At 40.0% G+C, this 16185-nt stretch overlaps 1 protein-coding gene across 1 annotated transcript in view; it reads right to left on the bottom strand.

Moving 5' to 3' along the window:
- Nucleotides 1-16185, bottom strand: part of samd12 (sterile alpha motif domain containing 12) — a 93369-nt gene that overhangs the window by 65283 nt on the left and 11901 nt on the right. Inside the window, exons 2-3 of the mRNA XM_063899939.1 lie at nucleotides 9871-10079; nucleotides 1948-2077 (exon numbers count right to left, since the gene is read on the bottom strand). Coding sequence (XP_063756009.1) covers nucleotides 1948-2077; nucleotides 9871-10079 — 339 coding nt within the window. The remainder of the gene's footprint in view (nucleotides 1-1947; nucleotides 2078-9870; nucleotides 10080-16185) is intronic.

Genomic DNA, 16185 nt, shown 5'->3' with positions numbered 1-16185 from the left:
GACTGGACACACACACACACACACACACACACACACACACACACACACACACACACACACACACACACACACACACACACACACACACACACACACACACACACACACACACACACACACACACACACACACACACACACACACACACACACACACACACACACACACACACACACACACACACACACACACACACACACACACACACACACACACACACACACACACACACACACACACACACACACACACACACACACACACACACACACACACACACACACACACACACACACACGGACACGCCCTTATAAATGTATTCATACTCAATGTTTGTTTGTCTACGCATGATTGTTTTCCACAACAGTATTCCACTCGTCATTTGTTTCCCTGCTTGTTTATTCTAATAGAGTGTAGGAGCAGGAAAAAAAAAATATCTGCATAATATTGCAAAGATTGATTGGGATGCAAATTGCCTTGTGAGCCCAATTGGTGTGGCTTGGCCTGTTTTAATTGGGTTCTGTTAATTAATGCTCGACGTGAAGACAAACTGAATTACTCGCAGGTTTTGTGCATGTCATTATCTCTTAATTGTGCCAGTAGGAAAGCGTGTGTGTGTGTGTGTGTGTATTATCTTGTCAAAATCACTAGAAACACAGATCATTAAGTTAACACACCATCAGAAGTTCTAATGTTTTAATCAATGAAAGAGTTATATGAGAAAATATAATTTATTTACAGATTATAACTGAATGCATTGGGCTTGTCAGGAACACTGAGGCATTTAATCTTAAAGTTAGATTAATATGCCATAATTAGATGTGGACCCCTTGAGAAATGTTCTACTAACTGAAGAACTGGATGACAGTACTTGACACGATTTCTCTTTTATGCAACAAACACTGCAAGGATGTGTTCTGAGTACTCTTCTCAGTGGCAGACTCTTTAAGTCCATGTCATGTATGTGCCTAAATTAAATATTCAAAAATGTGTTTGTCAAAAGTACTTAGTCATGAGAGCAATTCTTCTACTGTACCTTGAATAAAAAAGAAAAGTTTTCCTAAATGCCACTTGAAGATAGATTGAAATATAGCAGCGGTTCACTAAGTGTGCAATGAACTGTGGGTAATCTCCTGGACCTGATGAGATATATCTGCAAGTTGAACTGAAAAGCAGCAAGATCCATATTTTCAGACCATTTAACAGGCGACGCTAAATCTCAAAACCCTCCATGCAACCGTATAAAAGTCAAAATGCATCACCGAGTAAAATGGGAGCAGAAGTCATTACGCTGCTCATCGTCACCGCCGAGCAATTCATCCTGCCAGCCAGTCAGTGAGTCGAGGAGGCCCTCGAAAACCGACAAATAAACATATTAATGGAATCGGTCGTGCTTGGAGTGCGAGGCAATTAACATTCGTCTGTTACTATACGGACCGGAGTGTCGTTAGTGCCGGGGTGACCTTGAGGAGCCTCGTTAGGGAAATGATTGACGTGGCAAACTGTTGTCTGTGGTGACGCCGACAGTGAACGGGCAGGGACGGACAGACCGGAGGCCGGGTGGCGTGGCTGCAGGCGGCAGACAGTGGGTGCTGAGCGCACCTGGGATGTTATGGATGAGATCTGGCTTCATCAGGATGAGAAATTAAGAACTAAGAACTAAGACAGAGATGAGTCTTCACAGCAATCTAAAAATACAGTTTTCTTTACTCAAATGCACTAAAAAGAGCTAATAGCTGCATGTGATGAATAGAGGTTTAACCCTCATCATAAATGGTTGTTGATTTGTTTGTCCGATATTCTCCAACCGTAGAAGTGCAAGCATTAAATACTAATCACCTAGCAACAGCTACAGAACGAACCGTTGATGGCCACAGCAGAAGAAATTATTTTTGGACGACCTCCATGACAGACGCCTCACAGGTCAGTGAATGTGTGAAATAGTACCTGTGATGTCGTGCTGTTTGAAGGAGTCACTGTAGATCTGGTGCTGATAGGGACAGTGTTTCTTCAGCCATTTGCACACGTCCTGCTGGGTCCACAGGGCCACCGGCTTGGACAGCTTCACATATCCTGGCTGAGACACACACAAAAATCTGTTATAGTGCTTACATTTTAGTTTCTGAATCAGCTTTGTGCAGTAGTCGTATGAGTGCACTTTTTTTTAAAGCTGAGAGCTGTGTCTCTCGTTATTTTTTAGAGATCCCTTATGTATGTACATGTTTATTAAAGCCTGGGGGTTATTGTTGGTGAACTACCCCTTCCACATTTTTGTCAGATGGATGAGTTGTCAGCACTGCAATGCCTAATAAATACTGCTCACCCTCGTTGTTTCACTCATGGGTCATGGTGCAGTCATGTGACACCTTCCACCTGACTGATTTTGTCATATTATATTTACTGGCTGCTGTGTGACATTTTCTGTACGATCAATAAAGTATTCATCTTTTAAAGTAAAAAGAAGACGCATATGTCAATCTCAAGCTGAGCAGAAACTCTGTTATTAATCTAGTATGTTGTGTTGTGTCACATGACAGCATTTATTCACCTTGTCCTTTAAAACTGTTGACAATAAGAGTTAGGCAGTGTTACTTCAAATAACGACAAGTGAGATTTTGATGTCTGGGAAGATTTTTCCATTTATTTATTTCATTATTTATTATGCAGGAATTATAATTGAGGTTAAAATCTATTTTCTTTTTATGTCTGTTTTGCTAGATCTTGGTATGTAGTGTGTGCCGCAGAGACGGGGGAGCTTTCATTTTCAATAAATGTTTTTGTTTACATTCAGAATTTTTTTCCCAAGTATGACTGTTTTTCGGAAGCTGTATTATGTACAGCAGCTTTTAATGATAACGTGCTACCTTTAACAGCACATACCTACCAAATTGTAAAAGCCAACAAAGTAATAACATCTAAAATATAAGACAATACAATAGCTCTGCGTAAAAACAGAGGAGGCCACATCCAGTAGTGAACTCTCTCTTCATTTATTGTTTTTTTGTTTCATAGTGTCGCCAGCGAGTTCACAGACAGGTTTTTGGGATTGTAATGGGGAATTGTTTTCTTGATATGTCCAACACGATTTCCCAGAATCTGAGGTGACTCAGATAAATTGTTATGAACCACAGTGTAAAACATAAAGGAAGAGGTCAGTTTAAAGTGGAATAAAACAGAGAAAGGTAGAAGGCGCTCAAATTCAAGTAACTATAATGAGAGATACAGTATCTGAAACATGGGAAAAAATATAAAAGAAATCAATAAAAGACCACAGAATTTCTGTGGCTGTGAATCAATACTATTTCAAATTGACACAAAAGTGTTTTTTTTCAATCCAGGCTTTATAAATGCTTCTATAGATTGCAAAATACAATCAATCCAAACTAATCCAACTATTGCTCTACAGCACCCCTATAGGCACAAACCCAAGCAATGTAGTTGTAACTATTGTGTGCAAAATGAAGCTTTAAAATCTGCAAAAGGTCACTTAATGTATTGTATTAAATGAATGTCAAATCATTTTCACAATGGCACATTAGGGCTAGCGGGTATGAATTATATAAAATCCACGTTATTTTACACCAAACAAATCCAACAGTATTGTAGTGTTGACCGTTGGTGGTTTCACAAAACATGTACAGTACACAAGTAAACAAGATTTTGATAAATAATCATCAGTATGGTGGAAATGTGGGTAAAGATTAATAATTAAAAATGACTTCATTCTCCTGCAAAGCAGCCTTTAAAAACACCCATGTCCCATAATATACATATACTGCCCAGCCCTAATGCACATATCTGTTTTGCACTTTATTCTACATGTAAGATTCTAGTTTACTTCAACAGCGGGCAGAGAAGTAACCTGCCAAATGGACCACTCATGAAAGTGCTGGCTATGCTTTTGATTTTGATTGAGGGGCTCCTGAAATTACAAACGGAGAGAGGTGATTAAAATTTCACAGACACTCCCCTCTACTCCAGCCTGCTCTCTGGCTGCCATGTGGTGTGGCATAGCAATGGAAAGCCTTCTCTTCTCCACCCAGAAGAGAGCAGAATAACAGGTACTGGCAGCATTTCCTCTGCTTCACGCTCTCCCTCCCATCCCTCATCTCTTCCACTGTATTCAATCTCGCCCAGTCCCTGTCAGATCTATCACATTGTCTTTCTCACTTCCTCTGCTCACATACTGCATCTCTCATCTCCCCCAATCTCACCTGTTTCTTATTATATGACACTACCTCACCCTCTCTTCCTCTGTGACTTTCCACAGATCCTTCCCACTCACTCTATATCTAGCACCCCAGAGAAAAAGAGAAATTGGGGGAGATGTACATGCTGGTTTTGGCATGCGCTCTACTTCCCCTGCAGGTAGGTGAAGTGACAGACAGTCAAGGCAAGCAGGTAGGTAGGTGAAACCGCCACTCTTTATATGTGGATAGATAAATCTGCGGGGAGGTGGGGGGGTGGTGTAGGTAGATGCCACATTAACCATTAAACACATCTCAACTTAATGCTAATTAAGCCTAACTAAAGGCCTGGGGGGACAGGAGGAGGCCTGGATGGAGAGAAAATGCAAGAGGAGTGTGTGTCTGTTAAAAGCATTTGAGGAAAGAGGGAGTTTGGAAGAGCAGAAGTAGCAGTAGAGAAAGCATAGGATTCTGGGAGTGTTGAGGGTGGCTTGACTAAGAGATGCATCAAAGGGAATAAGGAGGGAGAGCACAACGAAAAAAAAAACCCCACCAGAATGGACTCGACAGAATTTGACACAGGAGACTCTCTCATTTTCCATGAACACATTTGAGTCAATGGCCATCTGTGTTTTACATTCTGCAGTGATTTAGCCCATAGCTGTGTTCCCGGGGCTGGGTACAATAGGTGAGCCGGTGCCTTCCTGCCTGCCAGGCAGCAAACAGAGCCAAAGGGCGGAGAGAAAAAAGCAGGGAGAGGAGAAAACAGGAATCATGCTCAAAGAGCAGTGTTCAAGAGACGGGAGGGCCAATTAGAGATTTGAGTGACAGCACAGGGGTGAGAGGGGAAGCCTGCTTTATTTCTAAGTGGGATACGTCTGGGACCGGGCACACACATATAAATATATATCCACATGTGCAGCCCATGCACACCATCTGGGGAAAGAAATACACACACCAACCATCCGATTGCCATGTGTGCCAACTTTCAGTGTGTTCAGCGAGTTGCTGTCTTTGGCTTTTAATTGATAACTGAAAGCCCAGTACAGCTCCCAGTATTCTTCACGTTACCTTAGCAACAGAGCAAGGACAACCTCAGAAATTAAAAGGCGATGAATAAAGCCTTTGGGGGGGAAAACCGCACGGCCCAAACATGAACCAAGAATCTGGAATAAACATCCAGACATTAGGGACCACAGTGGAAAACCATTACTTACATAATGAAGCATGTAATCGCGCTAACACTGATAAGCATTTAAAGATCCAATATGAATGTACTCGGCTAAATTAATCAAGAGGCAATCACATGGCCTTCTTTGTGGAGACACTGTTGGAATACAAAAGGAACTGGGGATTATGGGCGCTGAAAGGCACTCTAGCGACAAACACTGTGCGACGGAGAGAGGGAATTTGGCAGTTGTGTTGAATACAGCGGTATTTGTTTCTAAGGAGAACTTCACCCCCCACCCCCACATCCCTTCATTTCAGCTCCAATATTGCAAGGCTGACTGCAGGGTCAAATGGCTTTACACTCAATTAAAAATGTTAACTACAGCAGAAATGTCCCCCATAATGGCATTGTTCTGTCAACAATTAACTGTGTGTCGTATTAAACTGGCCACAGAGACCTTGTAATGTCACAAAGCCTTCACAATTATTTTTTTTAACTCAAAAATAAAAGCTCAACCTCAGCCCTGGTTATTTCCCCAGACAAAAGAAGGGGCAGTGTTCATTTACTGAGCAAAAGCGTACAAGGGCAAAACAAATACTCAATCGCTCTGTGACGGCGCAGGAGCGGTTACTGTTGTTCAGAACCATTACAGCTGTCTGGCAGCGTTCATTAGGAGGAAAATTGTTTGTTGGATGAAAACAAGGCTGTGTGCAAAACAATGCAATCCAATTCATAGTCTAATCATGTTTTGAAAAACACAACCAGAGATGTCAGACTTTCAAAGACTATCAGACAAAAGGTGACACGTTTCTACTTACGTGATGTAATATAATCTTCAGATCAAGGGGAAATGTGTCTTTTATGAGGCAATTATTAGTGAACTTGATGTTGTGAACATTGCTTTAAATACGATTGGAATGGAAATACGGAAATGAGCATAATGCCTCTGTATGTTAGGCTGGCCCCACATTGCCTGTTTTTAAATCACATTTTAAAGTCTCTATTCTCCGTCTTTTGACTCGCAATGAGAGGTGCATTTCTACATCATTGTCTTTATAACATGTATTTTGTGTTTTCAATTGGTTGGTTTTTTTTGTATGATATGATTATACAACTAATATTTAAATCAAAATTGAACAGCCCATGTCTAAAGGTTGTGTGGTAATTCAACACATTTCAAGCTTTTGTATAGCTAGTCTTTGGAGCAGTCATACACCTAATATTCCCAAATAAAAGATTTGGACAAAAAGCAGTATTTTGATGTTCTTACATAATCCGCTAATAACAGGTTTTCTTGAGTAGAAGCAGCAAAAGGGATAGGGTTCCCAGACCAATACATTGCTGTAGCGCCTGCATCAAAACATAGTCGTAACCCAGTTGTGGATAGAGCAACAATGTTAAAAAAAACACATTAAACATTACATGATGGTGTTTCATGTATATTTAATGTTTATATCCTGCTCAGAAATATGGAGGTTATCCTCTGGCACAAATCTTCCTCTCCCTTGTCAGTACATGAATTCATTGCACATAAAATCTATTCTGCTGGCTTTTCTGTTTATTTGATGCATTTAAAAAAAAAATATGAGCAATAAACAGCAAAAGTTGCATTAGACTTTGATCCTTCACCTGCCTGCAACTTGAACTAACATTACCCATGCAGGATCCGCTTTCACATGCTACCCTCTAGCGTCTGAACTCAACACTGCAACCATTTTCTTTTTCTTAAGTGTGACTGGACAGAAAAGCGCTGAGGACAAGCAGGAGGGCTGATGCAATTAGTGTCACGTTGACTGAGTGAATAGCGGTGTGAGACACGGAGGCCAGTGTCGTCGGACCTATCTTAACCGCACAGCTAATTATCAGCTCTGGCATGCTCTACCTTTCCCTCTCTCTCACTTTCCCTTCTTCCCTGCCTCGCTCCATTTCTCTCGGCCAGGGCTGGCAGGAGATGAAAATTCCCTCTATTAATTAATCTGTTACACACAGGAATGGGGATGAAAATGAGATACATCTGTGTGTGTGTGTGTGTGTGTGTGTGTGTGTGTGTGTGTGTGTGTGTGTGTGTGTGTGTGTGTGTGTGTGTGTGTGTGTGTGTGTGTGTGTGTGTGTGTGTGTGTGTCGGGCGAGCTGAGGTTGGCTGTATGAGAATCACACGCTATGCTGGGTAAATTAATAAGCCCTCATAAGGAACCTCAACTTTACTCAGGCACATCAAAGAAAGTGCACAAGACCCCTTCACAGGCCCCGACCTTGGGATTCGCCAGGGTCCATAAAGCATTTCAGAGTGTGCTAACACCAGACAAGATATATTCACCTTGGGTTTGATATTGATTAGGACTGAGATGAGATGATTTGCTATGGATGTTACAGCCATCCAGCGCGTCTAAAAGGCTGTTTTATGCCTCGTGTTGCAACTATGGCTGAGCCTTCGCTCCATTACAAACCCAGCCATGCACAGATTCAGCTTTAATCAAATGTTGTTTTTGAAATGATCACTGCTGATGGGATTTAACCTGAAATGAAATAAAGTATGATTTTCTTAGTACATTCTCAGGTCTGGGTTTATACATATTTGTTAATTAAACCATAAAACGTACAAAACCCAACTATGAGCAGTGATGTCTTGGATTCTTAATGACAAAATATATGTGTTTCACATAATAACAAGACTGCACGATTATAAGTTCCCGTCAGCAAACTGTGAAAAACAAGTTTCAAGGAATCATATAAATATCAGGTGGTGTGTGTTTGTATTTTAGTTCACACAGAGCCCACATATTCCTTTACGCTTGGAAATACATGACATAACTAAAGCTGTAAACACTGTCACAGTTACACATGGACTTTAGTTGTTGACTATAAAGTTGTACAGCTGCAAACCTCCTATATAACTTAAGTATTTATAAATACTATGTGGCCCTTGGCTGTGTTAAAATAAATTGCCATTGTTCTGTACCAATAGTCTTTATGAACTTGATCTATTGGATTTCCCCCAAAGAGAAACAATTGTTCTTAACTGGAATCAAGAGACACCAAACTGAGACTAAGAGCCAAGTCAGGTTAATTATATCAGTGTAGTAACGCAGCACCTCCCGCAGGTTTTCTAACGCAATTCAGCTACAATAGGAAACATGCCATGGTATAAAAAGACATGATGATACCTGCAAAAACTACGCAGCGTGAATTAATGGTACAGATACTATGCTATTTTAGTCAACTCAGGAACTCAGAAATAATTTACCGTCAAAGCACAAATCAAAACATGTGTGCGTGCGCTCATTGAACCGAGGCCTTGCTGTTTGTGTGGTATTTCCAAAAGTCCCTGCGGGGAATACACAGAGGACTACGTCTGACTGCTTTGATTGACAGCTGATTATCAGAGATTTCACAAAGAGAAAAAGACAAACATGAGTACGCGTGAGTGCGTGCATGCGATCACTCACATATCTTCCTACTGTCCTAACTACAAGGCCTATTTCTGGAAAGGAAGTAAGACATTTATTCTGCGTTGCTGATGATGGATGCTTTGATCTATTATCCGAAACACGGAGGAAGAGCCTTTCCTTGTTTATTCCCTGTTAAATTATTTGTTTGTACTGAAGGGGTAGATGTGTGGAACATGGGGGAATATTATTAAGAGGGTGGTTGATTTGTGTGGTAAGCAGAATGTTCTGACTGTTGTCTGATCACACATACAATCCATTTCGTACCAAGGAAAGGAAATTAAACCATCACAGTGCAAGCAGACGCATCAATGTGAATTTATCGAAATATTTTGTGCATTTTTTAATATGGTAACGGCTATTTCGAGGGGTTTTTCTATACGATGTGAAGGCTAAGCAGTATTTTGAACTAAATGTAAACATCAGCATTCTACTGTAACGTACCATGACAATACTAACTGGAGTATATTTCAATTCTGTCTGTGGCTCCTCTTTAGGATCCCAGTGTGGGTGTGTTAGGGCCTAAAACGTTTAGGTGCCAAAAGTATTTTGTTATGTAAAAAAAAAAATTGTAGGTTAAAGTAGAGGAAGTCAAAAAATAATGATTTGTTTTGTGTCTGGCGGGATTTACTACTTTATACTGCTTGGTTGCTTAATCACTAATAATATATCTACATTTATTTTTTGGTTATTTTTTATAGTCTTTATTATTGCTTTCAATTTATAATCCATCATTTTATATTCTGATGTCTCTTATTGGCAAATTGTTTTGTCTCTGCTGTTATTTTCTTTTTGGGGCTTGTCACTCATCTGTGGAACACTTTGAACTGCACTAACCTGCAAATAAAGTTTCATGTTTGGTAAATATCAGAAATAACTTCATGTCTTGGTATCATACAAGATATTGGTAAGGGCGAGAGTGGGATAAATGGACTCAAGAAACAATGTTCACAAGATTTTTTGTGTTCTACAAACATACAGTGAATCAAAAAAAGAGTCTATAATAAAATCAATCATTTATACACCACTGCTTTCAACAGAAGCTAGCGCATGGACCGCCGCTTACCCGTGACAGCTCAGACTCGGAGACGGAGCGCTTTGGCGGAGAGCGGCGCTGGTACATGAGGGGGCTGACTTCCTGGTAGGTCGGGCTGTCGTTGTCCAGCAGCAGAGCCCCTTCGTCCACCAACTCCTCCTCTTCCTCCAGCTGTGACGTCATGTCCTCCGGGCACATCTGGTGGTCAATGCCATTCTGGCTCAGGTTGCAGTGAACAGCTGTGTGGGCAAGAGGGGGTTAGAAATGTAAGAGCAATGACCAAAGTTATATTTACTATCATGGATTAAAGTTGTATTTTATTGTGGACATGCTTAAAATAAGTACGTTTTAGTACTTTTGGCGTCCACTTCATCACTATATGACCTGCTTAATAGTATCCAAAATACACTGTAATAGGATTTATTATTTAAGGTGACTCCCAGCTGCTATATAACATAATGTCCAAACTCTATTGATTATATTACGATCTGAGAGGACATGAAATCAAAGCAGGTCCTCCCACATGGAGTGCTATACTGTTAAAAATCCACTAGATGGTGGCAGATAGTGATACATGAAGTAGAGTTTCAATGCGAGATTATATATTTATACACATTTACATGTCACTTGTTAGACGCTTTTTATCCAAATAGTATACCGTCTTTGCAGATAAAACACATGAGGTAATGTATTTTACCATCAAATCACACTAACAACAAGAAAGATAAGTCCTCCAAGAGAAACTCATTTGGCCTTCTGCCAAATTCTAATATTGAAATTTAAGGAAACAGTGTTTGAAATTATTCTTGTAAGATGAAGCGTTAAATTAATGAGGGAAAACACTAATCATTGACTAAATACTCAGGAGTTTTACTGCTTTAGTCTTGTCTGGTGTATCTAGAAGCTATTGGTTGGTCATGTTAGCTATTTCTCGCTGACCTAAGATAGCATCTATGGCAGTGAGCTGGCTTTTTGACTTTCCTCTACTTCTTCTACTGTCAAGCCACATTTGCCATTCATCCTCACCCTTTCTTTTCCATGTGGCTGCTCTCCATAACTCCAAAGTTATGTTGTCTTGCTTTAACAAAGAGAAAGCTAAGCTGTTTTCCAAAAGTGTGCTTTTATTGATATTTATTGAGCTGTCTCACTACTCTCTAGAATTCCAGATGTGAGGAGTCACTCCATTTCTGTTGTGCAGTTAGTCTATGAACATTGCACTTCAAAAACCAAGTGAATTTAGTCTGCATACAGTTTTTAACATTAGGTTTACTACAAACTTATCGAATTTGGGTTCACAGCTCAACATATTGTGTAGATGTTAAACTTAGAAACGTAACCACTGACAACCCAACTGTTTGGGTCATTGAAACACATGATTGATTATGCAGCAAACAAAGATAGACAGTGAAATTGATCATGGTTGTGTTTTGCTAGAATAAAAAAACACAATTGCAGATAAAAAGCTGGGCCTCTGCTGCGAGATCAACAATTTTACAGCTCCAAATAAATGTTTCTCTTTTTCTGACAAATTTGCAGTCGAGTTTAAATCTCGGGCATATGAATTGAAAACAAATACATCCTCGAATCAGTTCTCGAGGTGAGGATGATGGTACTTCGTTGAAGGGTCTGCATTAGACTGGAGCTTTTACGAGATGAAGGGCCCAAGTCACAGAAATTCCTAAGGTAAACTTGTACGTCACTACTATGCCATTTCTTCCATGAAAGGATTTTTTAAAGAGTTGTTTTCAAGGAAGTGTCAGGCTCAGGCACTATTTTAGTCTCATCAGGTTCTGATGTGGGCGCAGAGGTGACAGTTAGCAGTAACGAAAACATGAAAATATGAGTGATAGAAGCAAATAAATGGGATAACTGCCAAAGATAAACAAATGTTTCAACCAGACAAATTGCTGTTGGCTAGATAAAAGAAGATGACAGCCAAACAAATCCTGGAAGACCACCAATTACTTCTTTCAGGCCGCTGTCATCAAGCAATTACAAAAACTCACAATGACTGGGACAAGACAACAACAGCAGTAACAACATCTGTGCTGATATCTATTTGACAGGAGTGAAGGTGGGCTTGTCGTCCTCCAATGACATGCCATTTCAGAATCAAAGCAGTATATGATTCAGTGACCTGATGCACCGCAAGCCGCATTTATTGAAAGCAAAAACTCTCCAGGAAACGTCCTCCCCCATGACCTTAAATCACACCTTCCTGTCAGGATACTATGGAAATGTTTCTCCTCTCTACACTTCCACTGATTATTCTGAGGACACGGGACTGTTTGTTATACACGCTGTCAGGGAGCACTGAACCCAAACAGCTTTCTGGTGGATCACTCCATAGGAGATGATGGGATTTATGCCTCTCAGGCAACACATTGTCAGAATGCCAACAAACAGAAAAACAACAGTGGATATTGGCTGGAACAAGCACAATTTTAAAGTAGTTATACTTCAACACATTTCAAAATGAGAATTATTGCACTGTTTACTACACAACATTAATTATAGAGTTAATCACTTTAATTTAAAAAATCTGAATATTTTTTCTTATTTGATTATGAACATTAGTGCTAAGTGAAAATCTACAGAATAAAACCAAACACATTCAATATATTAAGTGAACATGGCAATGTAAAAACAAAAGCACAATTTTTAAATCTGAGTTTCTGACAAATTTGAGTATGTATCCTGGTATCTCACAATATAATTGAATGATGATACTTTGTCCTACATACCTTTTTTATACGCAATGAGTACTTTAACTTGGATACCATAAGTACATTTTGATGATAAAACTATACTGACGGTGTGAACGTATTACTTAGCAAAGTGTTTATGGCATTTCACTTCTTTTATTCCAGGATAAGGTCTGAATACTTATTCTGCCAGGGTGTTATCATTTGCGTTTTTCTCAGTGAGGTGGAAAGGATATAATTGATGAAAGAGCACACCATGACAGATTGTTTACCGATGACAGTAGAATTATGCAGAGAAACTGACTATCAGATTTAATTGTGATTAACATACCACTAATATAAAGTAACCTCACAAACACAGCACAGATGACCTGCTCTGTTCTGATCCCCGATAAGGAACCTGAGACGCCCTCAGTAAAACGGAGATAATAAACATGAGTGGGCTGTGTTTAAAACAAAGCCAACTTGAGATGCGCAGCACGAAGCGCTGCTCCCTCTCCCTGCCTCTTTATTCATTCCTCCTCTCTCCCAGCTCACTCCTTCCCCTCATCCTGACTCAATTCATGACTGGTGTGCAACAACTCCGGAGGAGAAATGAATTATACATCCTCTGCTGACAGCAACTAAACAATGGGACCAGCAGAGGGAGAGGAGGATAAATGGGTGAGAAGATGATGATAGGGGTAAAGGAAGTGGAGGCACACAGAGGGAGGACAGCTGGGTGGGTGGGATACAGAAATGCTTTTTATTTTAAACGGAGACGGTTACTATAAATAGCACCTTTACATTTTTCCCTCTCTCCTCCCTGACATGCAAGTATGGTAAGGGGAGAGAGATAGATGAGGAAGGGTTTTTTCTCTCTCAATGAGATCAGTAAAAACAGGGGGCAAAAGAGGGGAGAAAATGAATGGAGATGTTAAAGAATAGCGGCATTCATTCCCAGCCAGATGAATACCCATTACTGAGAGCAGGATTAATAAAGAATTGGATTAATCTTACATGACTGTCTCTTCATTACAGTACATGGTTTGGAACAATGAGCCATTACAAAACCAGTCAGAAGAACATTGTGTACGTTTGTGAGAGAATAGCATGTGATCAGGGTATACTGCTTCAGCATTTGGCTCTTGCCACATTACACTGGGTTTCTGACCAGGTGAGATTTGCTCAACCAGCTTTCAGAACTTTGTGTGCTACACACTCTTACACAAAGACTATTGAATATGGAGGTTTTAATAAACCTTAATTTGGCTTTTGCTGAGATGTTCAAAGGGAAATAGAGGCCTAAAAATAAAACTCCACATCCCATATTTGTTACTGGACGCTTTTCAAGCTTTAGAATTTTTATTTACAGTTTATATACACAGATTAAGTCAATACTTTTTTAAATGCAAAAATGGAAACACACATCCCACTGAACTGATCAACTTTTGTTTTAGGAGGTGTATGTTTTATATTATTTTAAATTATTTATTTCAAAACGCAATCTACCCTCTTCCTTACAGTACCTTGAAATATCTCAAATGTGTAATTGAAGCTCAGGTTGGTAGCATTGGAGTAGCTAAAAAGAGTCTTGTTTTTATTTTTTTATCATCCAACACCCAGCACAATTATGATACCAACTACTTTCTTAGGTAGCAGCTGGCACTAATAATTTGTCAGATATAATGAAAAAGTTCCTTAATTACATTAACCAGCCAAGCAGTACTGAAAAAACAGTAACTTTTGAACACCTACCACAGTACACCAAACGCATCTAAATTATGAATTGAACACAAAACTGAATAAATGTCAATATTACATATAATACTATAACACAGGTTCAGATACAAGTCATTATAGGTTAATAATTACATACGAGGATAAGTTCTGAAGGACCTGTGTACTTCCTAATCACTGCATCAGTGTTGTAACTTAGTTGCAGCCTGACATTTATACTTGCTCTGTTACTTACAAAAGGCAAGCACTGAAGGTTCAGCAAGTCAGATGACTCAATGTCCAAATGATTTATCTGGACATCTATTTAATAGAGTGGAAAGGGTGTAATAATCTGTAATTATTTGGGCTACTTTTTCTCCCTACTTCCCCATAAGAAGGCAGACACTCAGCTGAAACAAAATGCACATTTGGAACCAAACTAATGGAAAAAGCCAAACGCTGTTTTCATGAGCTAACTTTGTGCTAACCCCAGAGCCTGTGCTACACAGCCAAGGCTGGTTCAAAGGGAAACCAGTAGTGGGTCCGTAATCTAAAGTGAAGTTTGCTCTGTGTGGGCGCTCAGGCTCATAGTGATCTCTTTCTCTTTGGCTGACTCTCAAAGCGGAGTAGAATGAATTGTCTGTGAATAGAATCAACCATGTGACCCAGAAACAAAGCGTGGAGAAGGCAGGCAGGGCCAGATGACGGTGGAGTTTATACCAACCCTGCGCTGCAGCCATGAGACCTTTTACCTGCTTCCAGGATGTTTGCAAAAAAGGTCAAACAATTCCAAATCCACTAATAGGCATGCACACAGGACAGAACATGGTCGCTTTTTCCCTCTAACCGAACTGAGCCAACCAGACGCTCTTTTTGGATTTAAAGAGGTGGTCTGGCACCAATTCTGGCAGAATGTGAGCAAAGTGACATTTCAGTCAACCATTCAGCTGTTAACAGTTGCTTGGAACTGAATCAGAAATCACCCCCACACATAAAATAACGTTGCAGTTCAGGGAATGAATGGCACATATTTTTCACGGAGCTGGACAGTTTCCTCCATCTGTCATCTCCCTCCAATCAGCTCGCACACACTCGTGCATGCATCCATAGTGATTAACATGCACTTGAACACACCCCTGCCTGTAGAAATGCCTCTCACACCGACAGTGCCTGGTTGCTGACACACACACAAGCTCATTTGAAAAAGTGAGCAAACCTACCAAATCTACATGGGGTGTCAAACGAGTCCATCCCCTGCTCTCTAAAGAGTGAATGTGTTACCCTGAGGATAGAGTATCTTCATCAGTGGAGGACAGGATATAGTCAGATCCTTGTTACACGCGTACTAAAGTACTAATTAGAATATCTTTGAAGGGTAGAGACAGAGAGGAGGACGTCGCCTGCAGTATGGGATGTTAGGAAGGGTTTGAGATTGAATTCAGGAGAAAGATGTATAGAGGATCTCTTCTGTCATGCTGATTCTTTTTCCTAAGCCCTATTCTTGTGATTAATTCACTGATGAGCACACTCTTTGGAGAAGACCCCACTCGTATGATTAACGCTGGGTATGAAAACTCAACATGTTTTTATATGTGAATATCCATGAGCTTTATAAACTGTGTGCCAAAAGCTTGCATTTATAATCTTGTTTAATTAAACCTCAATGACATCATTCCTTACAGTATGTTAGCATATTGCTTATTATGGGCAAAGCTTTTGAGAAGTCTGGTCAGTTTTGCTTTAATGAAACCAAATATTTTGTAGAACAAAATCTTTGGTTCACAATTCCTGGAATTCCAATTAAAGATACATCTTTGCTCTACGGGGTACATTTAGCTTTTTTACTTAATTAATGCAGTCCTTTTGTTCACACTTTAATCTTCTATATACCGCCTTCCTTCTATGCACGGCTTTATGGGAGCAATAAAGATTTAATTGTGCT

This window comes from Eleginops maclovinus, chromosome 13, assembly GCF_036324505.1.
Source record: "Eleginops maclovinus isolate JMC-PN-2008 ecotype Puerto Natales chromosome 13, JC_Emac_rtc_rv5, whole genome shotgun sequence".
Taxonomy (NCBI): domain Eukaryota; kingdom Metazoa; phylum Chordata; class Actinopteri; order Perciformes; family Eleginopidae; genus Eleginops; species Eleginops maclovinus.
This window is presented reverse-complemented; position numbering and strand designations above follow the sequence as displayed.